General features: G+C 39.1%; 1 protein-coding gene across 1 annotated transcript; it reads left to right on the forward strand.

The window, feature by feature from the left end:
* The first annotated feature begins 2,483 nt into the window (after window positions 1-2,483).
* LOC149290344 (DNA topoisomerase 3-beta-1-like) lies at window positions 2,484-14,694 on the forward strand. Its single transcript, XM_089489594.1, has 17 exons — window positions 2,484-2,553; window positions 2,968-3,099; window positions 4,657-4,763; window positions 5,834-5,908; window positions 6,117-6,313; window positions 6,528-6,684; window positions 8,368-8,481; window positions 9,542-9,632; window positions 10,460-10,614; window positions 10,916-11,021; window positions 11,193-11,339; window positions 11,605-11,778; window positions 12,261-12,389; window positions 12,718-12,867; window positions 13,234-13,334; window positions 13,491-13,692; window positions 14,225-14,694. Exons 1-17 carry the CDS (start codon window positions 2,484-2,486, stop codon window positions 14,692-14,694), a joined length of 2,577 nt encoding a protein of 858 aa, XP_089345720.1.
* The last annotated feature ends 598 nt before the right edge of the window (window positions 14,695-15,292 follow it).

Below are 15,292 nucleotides of genomic sequence, written 5' to 3' on the forward strand. Positions count from 1 at the left end.
TGAACTGCGGAAAGTGGTGCGATACTCAGAGCTAATCGCTCTACCTAAAACAATCGCTTTTCATACATAATCACTTCCATCTTTCTCATGCAGAAATTAAGCATCAGAAATACATTATGATTCTCTTACATTTATGTACCACCAATTTACACAGCGCTTCTTACAATACATATACATATAAGGGGTATGAGAGAACCAAAATTAACAAAGACAAACCAATTGCATTGTGTGTGTGTATATATATATATATATATATATATATATATATATAAAAAATCCAAAAACAGTTACCGGCACTCCAGGGACTTCTTTAAATAATCATTCGAGAAACTGCAGTTTTCTAATCAATGTCCTGATGAAAGTCTAATAAACAGACTGAAACGTTGATTAGAAAACTGCAGTTTCTCGAATGATTATTTAAAGAAGTCCCTGGAGTGCTGGTAACTATTTTTGGATGTTTTATGATTTGCTGTTGCAGCTACTTGGCACCGGGCTAAAAAAGTGGTAATTGGTGTGCAATTGTTAATTTTGGACTTATATATATATATATATACAGTATACATATATGAATCCAAATCTGCACTCAGCTTCCCTGCAAAAATGGGAAAAAACTTCTCTAACTTTGGAAGAAGACCTGTGAGTGTGTGCCATGTTTGGATATATATATATATATACACACATATACTGTATAATATATATATATATATATATATATATATACACACATACTGTATAATATATATATATATATATATATACACACACATATACTGTATAATATATACACACACATATACTGTATAATATATATATATATATATACACACATACTGTATAATATATATATATATATACACACACATATACTGTATAATATATACACACACATACTGTATAATATATATACATATATGTATGTATATATATATACACACATATATAAAGTGCGTTTTTTACAGCACTGCGCTGATATATCATTTTATACAGTGCAATAGAAGATTAGGGTTCACAATATACATTCACAATATACATTATACATCCTTATTATCTGGATTTTCCCGAATGGTTATTGAGCCCGATGCTTATAGTTTATTACAATCCTTTGCCAATGCCATAGGTTGGTGCTGCTTCCAGCTAAAGCTTCACTGTGTACCTGCTAATGATAATATAGCTGGCATACTTTCACCACATGCGCAGCGACTACTATTTTACCCGTAACGACATCTTTAATGGTTACACAGCGCTGCTACTACTATGTGGCAGGACCGGAAATACCCTTACGGAAGTGACTTCATTCAAGTATGGCAGCTCCCTGACCGCTCGAGTTTGATCCCGGCTTTTTGGCAAGAAACCGTCCTCCGGTTTGACTTGTGCTTTAAGTGAGACGCCTGTCACAGGCTGCTTACCAGAGGAAGAAACTTGGCGTAATAGAAAACGAAGTAGGACGAATATCTATCTATCCATATTAATTAGAAGTAATAAAAAGAGCGCAAGAGGATACTTAAGTTAATGCAGTTATAGTTTAATGGGCAAAAGGAAGTCTGGTAGTGGCGACTAGAAAAGTAACGAAGAACATTTATTAGTGTAATAATTGGAACTGAAAGACCATTGCATCATATAATGTGTGTGTAACAACTATATATATATACACACACACACACACACACACACACACACACACAGCATTATACATATATAGTGTGTGTGAACTATCATTACATCACCATTTATTTCATCTTATTGAACTGCACATACTGTCCAATGTCAACTGAATAGCTGATATTATTTACCCTGCATACTGTAGGATGTATGCCACATGTGCTACCTGTCAACATATGATATGTATGTGTCTTGGAAAAAAAGGTGGTTGATCTGCTACCGACCTCTAATAAGCTAATTAATTGGGAATGACTGTGTCTGCACCGAGAGTTGTAGGCTAATGGGAAATGTATACTGCAAGGCTACCTTACAGGGACGCTCCAGCCATCATATGCATGTTACCCCTCCCAATATGTGCATTTGCCTCTTTCCCCACCCCCAGCTATTTGCTGTGACAGAGGTATGTTTGGCCAAACACACCTCCTGACGCACCATATACTTACTACCAGTCAGCTCCAGCGTAACACCAAGGGGCACTGGCTTGAGACCCCCTGCGAATGTGCAGAAAGTATTACCGTTGATTTCAGAATAGGAAATTCAATTGAGTACATTAAATATTAAGCAGCGGATAGATTTTTGGTGAAAGCATACTAGAGAGCGTTAACTCTCTAATTGCTAGATGTCTAAATGATAGAATTGTATGGCCACTGATCATATTGGTTATATTAAGTTTCTACTTTTAGATGTGAAAAATTCTATTTTGCCAAGTTTTAGTCATGGAATATTTTGTGTATGTTATCAACCAGGGCAACTACTTACCGTCTGTGGAGCCATATGCGTAGTGAAAGGTTTCCATAGATCAACTGCTGCAGTCATCCCTCAAAATGAAGACTGTGCTTATGGTAGCAGAGAAACCTTCACTGGCCCAGTCCATTGCCAAAATCCTTTCCAGAGGTGAGCATAATAGTATTGTCTTCTGGCAGGTATTTCTTCCTAATGAGGTTGCAATGTGATCATCTCCCCTTAAAAGCTATTTATTTTTTAGGTTAGTGCTTGAAGGGCCCAGAAAGCTTAGCATATTTCAAAACTTGTCAACGCTTGCATACATTTCCCACTTATTATAACTATTTTACTTTGTGTGTGTCAATCACAAACGTAATATACTGCTCATCTATCCCCTCTATTACAGGTGGGCAGAAGTATCAAAAATGTAGATTAACTGTATGTTTGTCTTAATGTAGGGTGCATAGAAGACAGAGATAAAAATGATGTATAATAATATTGCTGGCGCCCTCCATCATTGTAGAGCTGTAGAGGACGCCATGTTGTGGGATTGCCAGTCATTGTACCTCTATATGTGTGTTTCAGGCAGTGCCTCCTCCCGGAAAGGTCTAAATGGTGCATGCTCGGTACACGAATACACAGGATCATTCATGGGACAAAGTGTACGCTTCAAGATGACCTCTGTCTGTGGTCATGTTATGAGCTTGGACTTTATAGGTATGGATCACAAAAAGAGACTTGTGGTGTGAATGTCAACCTGTGTCCTTTTTAATTATGATTAAGGAATGAATGCAAATGTAAATGCTTAAAATAGTCCTTATCAAAACATAAATTGAAGACCAAATGAACTTTGTTTCCTCGATGTGTGTGCAAGTTTTGAAACTGTCCTAGATAATGTCTGAAATTGTTTTTTTTTTGTGTTTCCCAAGTGACCATTTTGGCTGGTGCATTAGCTTTTTTTCTTTTAATATACATATGCTTTTCATGTGTGACATACTGTCAAAATTGTAACTCTTAAACCAAAATGTTTTTAAGCCACACACTGAGTAACCGTTTCCAAACAAAACAAAATGTGTCAACGCTTCTTTATAACATCAACACTGTATAACTTTGTTGCTGAAGGCCGGGTCTTTAAAGCCATAAACAGACTTCCAATTTCCATCCTGTTTGTGCAACAAGTGATAACCTCTCTTATGAGATAGTGTTGGTTGGACAATTCCTCCAGTGAGGCATTTGTTGTCATTGTCCTCTTGTGTTTGCTTGCATACATTCTTGACCCTGAGCCCCCTCTCTAAAGTTTTATGGGAAGTGCAATGTCTCATTTCAGTCATAAATGCAGAGACCGAGCCCTGCAGACAGAATACCAAAAATAAGGAATATTCACTATTGGCAGTGCTGCATTTATATTCAGACACACAGCTACCCAAAGCAGCATTATTTTTACGAAAATTTGATCTGTCCATAATGCACAAGCAACATAACGATCCCATGTGAAATTTGAAATATATCCATTAAGCAAAGAAAGACCCTTGTAAATGAGTGGGTTTGTCTCCTCCTTATAGCCCTGATATCTGCTACTGTAGATATTAGAATTCAATATTGCCACCTTGCAGGAATATAGTATTTTTCTCAATAGCTGTCAGTTGGTTACTCTGTTTCCCCTCTACTACTTCTGCGTTCTAAGTTCAGGAAACACAGGAAGAGATTTAATGAGGTGGCACAGCGTGAGGCAGGGCTTTACATGAGGTCTCCATAAAATAGGAAAGGATACTTTTTTAGTAATGTTTTATGTGTGTCTGGCAAGAAAAGCAGCAAATCATGAGCTGTAGCGCGTACAATTGGTTGGTAGATAGCGCCATCTACTGCATGCTAACCATTTGCGTAAATGTATGCTTTTTATTATCTTAAATGTTGTCTTCGGTGCAGGAGCACTGGATTTAATAGAGGTTGTGTGTTCAGTATATATATATATATATATATATATATATATATATATATAATATAGTAAATTTTAAGCAACGTGTCCCATATGCTTTCAATTTACATGGGGAAAAACTAATGGCTTTTATTACATTTATTTATATTTGTGCTCTTACCTTCTGTCACCCTTTTCCAAGATATATGTCAGATGAGTGAAATGCATGAACTTTGACATATTGGAAAAAACCATTTCCTTTACTTTTCTGCAGTAGTGTTGGATCAATGGATAGTTAAAATATATTTTGGTCGTTCATTGGGGCCCACAGAAGAATAAATATGTGATTTTTCTTCCAGGGAAATACAACAACTGGGACAAAGTAGACCCAGCAGAACTTTTTAGTAAAGCCCCGACAGAGAAGAAAGAAGCCAATCCCAAGCTCAACATGGTAAAATTCCTGCAGGTAATATTTGATTGCGTAAAATTACTACAAGATTTAGGTATCTCAGGATGTCTAGTGGTGGTCTTGCTAAAACATATAAGAGACAGTGTCAGCCTATATTTTTCTGTACATCTCTTAACTGATTAATATATGTTTCTCCTTTAGCATAAAATACAGTACACACTAATGCAGTTTAGCATTGAACTGGTTTTATCTCATTTTGTTCAAATAAAATTCCTTTATTTGTAGACTTAGAGGGTACCTTTGTTTCCAGTCATGTGATATTTTGAATGACCTGTTCTAACGCCACACTACGCTGATTCTTTATGGCAATACTAATCCCATTCCTCCATAGGCTATCATTTTCAAGAGTGTCTGTCTTGGTGGGTTGTATTTTTTACCACAGGCAGAATGATAAGGAGCCGAGATATTTGTCTAGTAGACTGGGCTAGGATTACAGACGTAGATCACATACAAGTGGCTCATATGCAGCTGTCTGATTGTAATAAATTATTAAAAATGCTAGAACTTTTTGAAAGCACTATAATATTTTTTGGAAATTGTTTTTTTTTCCATCTGATAATAGTAATAAAAAATGTGAAATGTGTAAAGCCCTGACATTGGAAAGCCTTAAATCTAAGTGTATAAAACATATTATTTTCAGGCTAGTTATACGTACATGAACAAGAAACACAAGGAATGAACAACATTCACATGACAACTATCTAAAACAGATACAATGCTTTCCGGAATCATTATGGGGGAAAAACCAAACCAAAAGATGTTTGAATCTAAGCTAGTAATGCAAATGGCATTACTTGCAACTGTCTTGCTCAACTCAGCTATCCATACCTGCTTCTTGCTTATCCTAGTGTAGGAACGGATAATATTGAACATTTTAAATTACCAAACATACAGTGGATTTAAAAAGAAAACTGCGTCTAAGTGTGCAGAAAAAAGCAGAAAGCATCCCAAGTCTAAGATTGGGTCAACCAACAAAAATATGAAGCCATGTAAATCTTTAAATCACCACACGAAATAGTAGTTTGTATTCCTAATGCATTTATTTAAAACTTCTCTGTAAACTTCAGGTGGAAGCGCGTTCCTGTGACATCATCGTTCTTTGGCTTGACTGCGACAAGGAAGGAGAAAATATCTGCTTTGAGGTAGTATTTTCTTACATTAGAATCACTACATTGTGACCCCTTTTGAATCGAAATATTTGCCTGGAGAATTGTCTATTGTCATAGGATTGAACATACTCTGGTATATAAAACATCAAATGTATCCTAAATCACCAGATTTATCTGGTGTTGTTTTGGTCACACTAGTTTATACGACTAATAGGATGTCTGTGTTTTCTCTATCTACAAGGTTCTGGACGCTGTTCTCCCTGTGATGAATAGATCTCATGGCGGTGAAAACACAATCTATCGTGCTAAATTCAGCTCTATCACAGACACGGATATCATGAACGCAATGAATAAACTTGGAGAACCTAATAAGAATGAAGCTCTGTCTGTGGATGCAAGGCAGGAGCTGGACCTCCGAATTGGATGTGCCTTTACAAGGTAACGTCATTGGCATTTCAATTATAAACGCAAATCCTGATGTTTTTAATGGAAAAGTTGATAGCTGAAGGTTTATTAATATATTTTAGTGTAAACTTAATAGTTGAGAAATTGGTGTGTTAGATTTTATCATGTGCTGTGTAGTGAAAGCTCTCTGGTGCACATATTATGATTTTATTCCATTATTCCATATTCCATTTTTTTATGGTCATAGGTTTCAGACAAAGTATTTTCAAGGCAAATACGGCAACCTGGACAGCTCTCTGATCTCATTTGGACCCTGCCAGACTCCAACGCTAGGATTCTGCGTAGAGAGACATGATAAGATCCAATCTTTCAAGCCTGAGACATATTGGGTCCTACAAGTGAAGGTTTTATGCTGACTATATTTCTGAATTAGGAGCCAATTGTGTTGTCCAACAATGTTGTTATAGAATAAAGTTAGTGATAGAATACACTTCCCCTTATTTCTGTATTTATGTAACCAATTACAACTACTAGTGTACCTTCACACCTGCCCTGTTCCAAGTTCTGTCATGGACGGAGTCAAAAACTAAAAGCTGTGTGCATGTACTGCATGAGCCTTAATGCTCTCATCTCCCTTTTTCAGCTGGATTTAGGAGTTACACCCAAATTTCAGAGTTATATTGACTAGGGCTGAAACAACTAATCGATAAAATCGATAATGAAAATCGTTGTCAACGATTTTCATTATCGATTAATCGAATCGATTTTTATCGATTTATAAAAATTATAATCCGACCTCAAACAGAGATCGGATTATAACACTAGAATCCAGATCCCCCGCAACGCTGCAGGGGACCTGGATTCCCCTCACTGTCGGCCGGTCTCTCGCTTCCGTCTCTCTCCCCCTCCCATACACCCCTCTGACTCCTCCCCCCTCCCATACATCACTCTGCCTCTCTACTGACTTCATAGAAGTCTCAGCGTAAGTGAAGGGCAGTAACGGAGGCTGTCTGTGCGCATCGTTTAGACCCCCACCGGCTGACAGAGGATCATCCTCTCTGTCAGCCGGTGGGGGTCTGCATCGCACAGACAGCCTCCGTTACTGCCCTTCACTTATGCTGAGGCTTCTATGAAGCTGCAGTGAAAGTTCCTGTCAGTAACGGAGCCGGGTAGAGAGGCAGAGCGGTGTATGGGAGGGGGGAGGAGTCAGAGGGGTGTATGGGAGCCACCCTCCCATACACCACTCTGGCTCCTCCCCCTCCCATACGGCACTCTGCCTCTCTACCCGGCTCCCTGGTGTCTTGTGAACCTCCGTAGCTGACAGGAGGCAGAGTGGAGTATGGGAGGGGGGAGGGGGCAAAGTGATGTATGGGAGGGGGCGGGGACAAAATGGTATATGGGAGGGGGAGGAGGCAAAGTGATGTATGGGAGGGGGTGGAGGCAGAGTGGTGTATGGGAGGGGGGGAGGAGGCAGAGTGGAGAATGGGAGGGGGGGGAGCCAGAGTGGTGTATGGGAGGGGGAGGAGTTATAGTGGTGTATGGGGGTATTATGAATTTCAGGGCATATAGGGGGTATAAGGCATATCGATATTAGGCATATCTGGGGGTAAAAGGTATATCAGGGGGCTCAGTTGCATATCACTGGCATATAAGAGGTATAAGGCATATATGGGGGCAGAGTGGCAAGCTGGGGGTCAGATGTGCATAACCGGGGGCAGTTTGGTAAATAAAAAAAATTTAAACAAGGCTTTTTTCTCATAGTTTTTATTAAATATGAAAAATAGTTGACATATGAATTAATATTTACTAATAACTTTGTATTAAAACCTAGTTTGAGAAACACAGTGTTTGGGTTCTTGTAGCTTTTATTATTATGTCAGTAAAATAAGAAGGTGAATAGAGAGAGAGAGGCCATTGTGATAAAGAGGTGAAAGTGTAAATTGTACGTTTTTTATTACATTATTTTAAACTGAAAAAAAATTTAGTTTTTTTTTATCCGATTAATCGAAAAAATTATCGGCCAACTAATTGATTATTAAAATAATCGTTGGTTGCAGCCCTAATATTGACTCTATTTCTTCATGCAGGTCAGCCGTGGACAAGAGCAATCACTGATTTTGGACTGGGATCGGGTGAGGATCTTTGACCGGGAGATTGCTCAAATGTTTCTAAATATTACCAAGTCATCAAGGGAGGCACAGGTAATACAGCATTTAATTATATATCAAAATAAAGGTGAAAGACAAGGATTTTTTTTTCTTGTGGTACACAGGGTTCATATGTTTTGTTCATACTAAGTCTGTGCTCATAAAGTGAATCTGTAAACAAGTTAATGTGTAAGCATTTGTCCATGTGGTATGACATCTTGTAAGTAAATTATTTTTCCATTTCAGGAAATTCTAAAACCCATAATAAAACATGTCTATATAATATATATAATTTAAAAAAAACAAAAACAAACATTATTTCTGAACAGAAATGGCCAAATATCTGGTGCCAACAAAAACCTCATACACCATAGTAACATCTGACAAAAATATCTAAGAACACTGAATCAGCAAACTTTGTGAAGACCAATACTGTAGGATCGCTAGGTTTGAGCATATTTTACTAGTTTTAACCCATGCAGACCCAAGTGATTAAGAGCTGTCCAAGTAAAGGTACACTATATGGACAAACATATTGGAACACACCTCTTAATTATTGAATTTAAGTATTTCAATTCATGTCTTTGGGTCTCACTGAAAGTTGAACCTCCTTCTCTGCTGCGCTCTTCTTCAGGGTCCTACACTTTAGCCACACTCCTAGGCCTGGTGACAGAAAGCATTTTGTTCGTTTAACGTTCATACATTCCATCTCTCCTCCTATTTTTCTTTACATTGCCATTATAGATGGCCCAGCAAGTCCTACCTCACAGTTCTTGGGCCACTTTTATGATTGGTACCCCTTCTTTCTCTTTTCTGACCTCACCTGTCTCATTGAAGAGTGACGTCAGTTTTTCTCTTGATATATCTAACAACTCCACCAGCTCCAAGCTCCTCTCTCTTACGTCTTTGTTAGGTGTTTCCCAATTGACTAATCTTGCTACACACTCCCTTCCCTCTTGCTCACAACTGGCTTCTACCCTTCTCCAGAAGTTTGTTGTTACTTCTGATATTTATTATTGTAATCCAGCAAATTTATCATTTCTCAATTTCTGTTGATAATTTGCATTAAATACAAGAATATGTTCTATTTGTTCTTTTATTGATCTGTCTGCAGGTGGAAGCTGTGAACAAGAAGGAAAAGGCCAAACAAAGACCACAGGCATTAAACACGGTGGAAATGCTTCGTGTGGCCAGCTCAGCTCTGGGTATGTTCAGCTGTGGCTGGTGGGTTTTTGTCTGTTTATTTTTTTTCCTTAGCGTATTACATTATATAATGCTGTGCAAGAACTCCGGCATATGTAGTGGCCGTTGGAGCTGCCCTAGGCCAGCCATTGAGCAACATCATCCACCCCAGGACCTATCTCTAGCACAGACTTTTGCTGTACATCCTCTTTTCTGAGCTCTGAAACATGTCATTTTCTGGTGATCTGCCTCAGAAAAGCACAGAGCGGAGGAACTGACCTCTGTACAGCAAACTATCGTCAGGGTGGTTTTAGATTCTCGTGTTTGACCCAATTTGCTTGTCGATATTTTCTTTAATACAGCTATACGAACTCAATACATTTCAATCAAAAGTAGAAAGTCAGAGTTGTACTTCATATAAATTCATTATCTTTCCATGACTGTCAAGATATATAAGGCTTTTGTATCGCACAGTCCCTATAAACTGAAAATGCATAACCTAGGTTTTATGTGAACATAATGCCTAAAAATGCAAGTGTAATAACATTCAAATAACAGAATGTCCTAAAAGATGTTGGTTGTAAAGCGTGACATTAATCAAACGCTATTCAGGTCCTCATAGCTGCTGTTGCAGATTGTAAAACCGTACTGTGTTAAAGATATAAAGTACTATCGTTTTACATAGTTATACAGTTATAGTTTGAATAATGAATCCATAATAACATCATAGCATTTTCACAAGCCCCATCATTGCATACTTTAAATATAATTTGTATGTGTGTCTGTGTATTGTACTAATTCACAAACGAGGTGCAAACTTGCTGTTATTAATGCTTGTTCTTTAACACAGGGATGGGTCCTCAGCACACAATGCAGATTGCAGAGCGCCTGTACACACAGGGCTACATAAGCTATCCCCGTACAGAGACCACTCACTATCCAGAGAATTTTGACCTTAAAGGGACTCTCAGACAGCAAGCCAATAACCCCTTCTGGGCTGACACGGTAAAGTAGTTGCTTGTCATTGAAATTGGGTAACTAGTACTGTAAAGAGGGTGAATGGATTGCCTAGCCTCAAACTTGGGTAGGTCCTTTAGTTCATGCCCCTGTTATATTAACTGGAAAGTTCATGAACATCTGGACTTGTGAACGTGATTGTGGTTAGCTTCTGCTTGGTTTAGCTGCAGCGTTCAATGTAGTCAAACGGGAAGTGAGTTAAAATAGAGTGAATTCCCTGAATGCCCTAAGCTAAGTCAGTCATTTGGTAACAGTTTGTTTATTAGTTTTTTTTTTTTTTGTGTTTCAGGTTAAAGCATTGCTTGCTGAAGGTATCAACCGTCCAAGGAAAGGGACAGATGCTGGAGACCATCCTCCCATTACCCCTATGCGTTCAGCAACAGAGGCAGAGCTGGGTAAGACATGCTATTCATACAATACACGTAATGTGCACTGTATATAAGCCTCTGTAGATTATATTGGCTATTTAACTAGTGTTGTGATGTTAATTACATATACAGCATATTCACGTTTGCTTTTCCAGCTTTACATTTACAAGTCTAGTGACATATGCCCTTCATATCTAGGCAGTGATGCTTGGCGATTGTATGAATACATCACCCGACATTTCATTGCAACGGTCAGTTATGACTGTAAATACCTGCAGACCACCATCTTGTTCAGTGTGGGCTGTGAGCGATTCAATACATCCTGCAAAGAAGTGATCTCCCCAGGTGAGTGATCCATGTCATTTCTTACCTGTCCACACAGCAATGTGAAATATATTGATCTCGTTCACATGAAATGTAATGTCTGTAAGGTGTGTGCCTCCTACAAAGAATGTTCATTTTAATGGGCACATGATTCCAGTTAATGTATGACTAGGGCAGCATGGCTGTCTTGTTTTTCAGCTGATGACAGCTGTATGTCACTGTTCCAGTTGTTTGTGTGTGATTGTAGCAGCATTCACTGAAGCTGAACTATTTACCTGTTATCAAGGGTTCACGGAGATCATGCCTTGGCAGGGAATCCCACTGGAGGAGATTTTCCAGCCCTGCGAGAGAGGGGACAAGTTCACCGTGGATGAGGTGAAGCTGCTAGAGAAGCAGACCTGCCCTCCAGACTACCTCACTGAGGCAGAGCTCATCACTCTCATGGAGAAGCATGGCATCGGTGAGCCACCGCAACCTGTTCATACGCATTGTAAAGGAAAAAACATGGAACAAACTAATAAATAACAAAAAGGACACTTGATCAAAAAGAGAGCATAGCACAGTAAACCAATACCGTCTGAATTTAGTGACATTTATGTACAGAGCCTGTATAATAAGGTGGAGCCTTATAAACAGATTAAACAGTTGCTTACAGCTCATATAAGTCTGCAAGCCGCTTTCGTTGAATGTGACATAGATTCTTATATTTATATGCCATGGATGTAATCTGTAAAAACATTATGGGGTACAATTTATTATTGGTATCACTAGCATTAAAGATGAGACTGTAGGAAATGTTTTGCTTAGGGTTTATAAAAACCCAGCTAGGTATGATAAATGCTTGACAGCTCTGCGTTGTCTACTTCAGATGACGCAATCATCAGTAAAAATATAGGAAAGAAAAGTAATTAAGAGGTCCAGTAAATATTTTGCTTCCTTTAGGGACGGATGCCAGCATCCCTGTGCACATTAATAATATCTGCCAACGAAACTATGTGACTGTGGAGAGCGGGCGCAGACTGAAACCTACCAGCCTCGGGATTGTGCTGGTACATGGATATTATAAAATAGGTGAGTGGTTAACAAAGGTGAATACAGAGCGAGAAGTAATGGTATCTACACCAGCATATGGGAAATGAGCTTTACCCTGAAGATCAGTGTCAATGAAATAGGGGTTAAGTCCATATCCTAACCTTGCAACCGATAAAGTAATTGAAGAAATTATGTTATGAATTGAAATGATCGATGGTTAGCTATGAGATGTAACTGCATCACGGCCTGTATAAATCCTGTGTCAGATTGCCACGTGCCCCCTTTCTGTATTGCACTTCTCCTGTTCTGCCCTATGTTGCCTGACCGTAGAAACATTTTTATTAACTTGGTAATTTTTGTACACTAGATCAGGAGTTGGTGCTGCCAACCATTCGAAGTGCAGTAGAGAAACAGCTCAACCTCATTGCTCATGGAAAGGCCAATTATCTTCAGGTGTTGGAGCACACTTTGGATATCTTCAAGAGGAAGTTCCACTATTTTGTGGACTCTATTGCAGGTAAAATATAGCTATCTATATCATTTTCCTAATACAGGTTTGTAGTTCTTACTGGATAACCTGTATAGAATGTAAGGTTGCTTAAGTTGGGACTACATAAAGCCCTGGGATGGCTTTAAACTGAACCCTATCTAATGTATAATGGAATTAAACCCAATGATGACTGTTTGAGTCTGTATAGAGAATGTATATTAAGGTAAAAATAAGTCCCAGCAGACGGAGTCTCTGGTTGTTTCTTGTTCACACATTGTTTGTAGGTTCTAGTCATTATTCTAACTATGGTTAGTTTTGGATTTTATAGCCAGCATTGACATAGAAGTGGGATACTGAGGGCCTGATGGTTCTTGTTTCACCTTTTCTCCCTAGGGATGGATGAGTTAATGGAAGTGTCATTCTCCCCTCTGGCTGCCACTGGCAAACCATTGTCTCGCTGTGGCAAGTGTCATCGGTTTATGAAATACATTCAGGTAAGGCGAGTTCCTGGTAAAAGTGAAGTTTGGATTCACAGCAGTTCTGTTTTGTGCATTATGAAGAACATGGTTTAAGGTATTTGCTGTATATCACATATAGAGATATTCAGGGTGTCGTGTTTCTTAGACCTCTCACCATGTTTTATGCTGCAGGCCAAACCCAGCCGCCTTCATTGCTCCCACTGTGATGAAACTTATTCCCTGCCCCAAAATGGGACCATCAAACTTTACAAGGAGCTGCGCTGTCCACTGGATGACTTTGAATTAGTGCTGTGGTCGTCCGGGTCCAGAGGGAAAAGTTACCCATTGTGTCCGTACTGTTACAACCATGCACCATTCAGAGACATGAAGAAAGGTGTGTGTTTGGCTCCTCGTGCTATTTTAGAACTGAATCCCTTACTTGCCTAATGTTATGCTCCTATCACTCTCAGCCAACTCTTCTTCACAGTGCTACATTATCCAACCTGTTTTTCTTTTACTTACTCATTGTCCTCTTTTTTTTTTTTTTTTGTTGTTGTTGTTGTTCTTGCCACATGCATGTTGAGCTTTCTTAAATTTTCTAGCCAGCTCACCAGTTTTAACTTTTGTTTTGTGAAACAAGGTGGGCGCGCACTCCCATGTGTCCTTATCTTACTCAGCCTTTGTTACCATAGGCCGTATTTGTTTTTTGAGGAACTTCTTATTCTAGGGCTCTTTTAATCTGTTATTTTTTGCCGTGCCTTGCTTTTACCTATTATTTATGTATTTTGACACCTTTCTGGTCTTCCATCTGTTTGTGTCTCACTTGTAGCTTTTGCACAGATCCTGGTTGGATTGTTCCCTTGCTGTCATGTCATCTTGCTTGGTGCATATGTTATTTAACTTCCATTTTGTTTTTCTCCCTGCAGGGATGGGCTGCAATGAGTGCACACATCCTACCTGCCAGCACTCTTTAAGCATGCTGGGAATCGCACACTGTGTGGAGTGTGAAAGTGGAGTCATGGTCTTGGATTCCACCTCTGGGCCTAAGTGGAAGATGTCTTGCAACAAGTGTAACGTCATCGTTCATTTCTTTGAAAATGCCCACCGGGTGCGCGTGTCCCAAGAGACCTGTGAGTCGTGTGATGCTGCCCTTATGCATGTAGACTTTAACAAGGCTAAGAGCCCGCTGCCAGCAGATGAGACGCAGCACACTGGCTGTGTGTTCTGTGACCCGGTCTTCCAGGACTTGGTGGAGCTCAAGCACGCTACCATGAAGCACCCTATGCACAGAGGTGGACAGGGGAGAAGGCAAGGAAGAGGCAGGGGCAGAGGTCGGAGAGGCAACCCCAAAAAGCCCAAGGACAAAATGGCTGCCTTGGCAGCATATTTTGTATAATGTCATGTCAAACCTGTTCCCTGAAGTATAATGCTCCAGAACAGAAAAATATGTCTTGTACTGAAATGGAAGGAAGCTTTTGTTTGGCTTTGTGTGGAAGTGTGGCCTGTGCCAACTGTCTTTAATGCTTTCCCCCCTTAGTTTTTGGTTTTTTTACAAAAGAGAAAAAAAATCTTAAGTAATTCCCTTTTAGTTTTATACAAACCTAACCCAAGATTAGTTAGAATAGGATAGCCACTAAATGAAATCATACCGACACATGAAATGCAAAGCTTGTACTCCAGGATTTCTAAGTTACATTATATGGACATTATACAATGAATATAGGTAACTCGGGTGCCCTAGCAGCTGTCTAACCTGTTCTCATGAAGGAAACTGTGTATTTTAAGGTGATATAATAGCATGAAAATATGAATCCGAATTACTCCTAAACTTTGAAAATAACCTTGGCTTGTTTTCGTAATCACCCTATGATTTTTGAATGAAAGAGCAGAAAGATTACTGGTTACATTTCCCATCTCAGATCATTGGCTATGTTGAGTGCTGATGGTGCTGTCACGTGTACACAGTTAATCCGCTGTTTTATAGGTAGCTACTG

This window comes from Sceloporus occidentalis, unplaced genomic scaffold (assembly GCF_023333645.1).
Source record: "Sceloporus occidentalis isolate IW3139 unplaced genomic scaffold, rSceOcc1.0.p SCAF_40, whole genome shotgun sequence".
Taxonomy (NCBI): domain Eukaryota; kingdom Metazoa; phylum Chordata; class Lepidosauria; order Squamata; family Phrynosomatidae; genus Sceloporus; species Sceloporus occidentalis.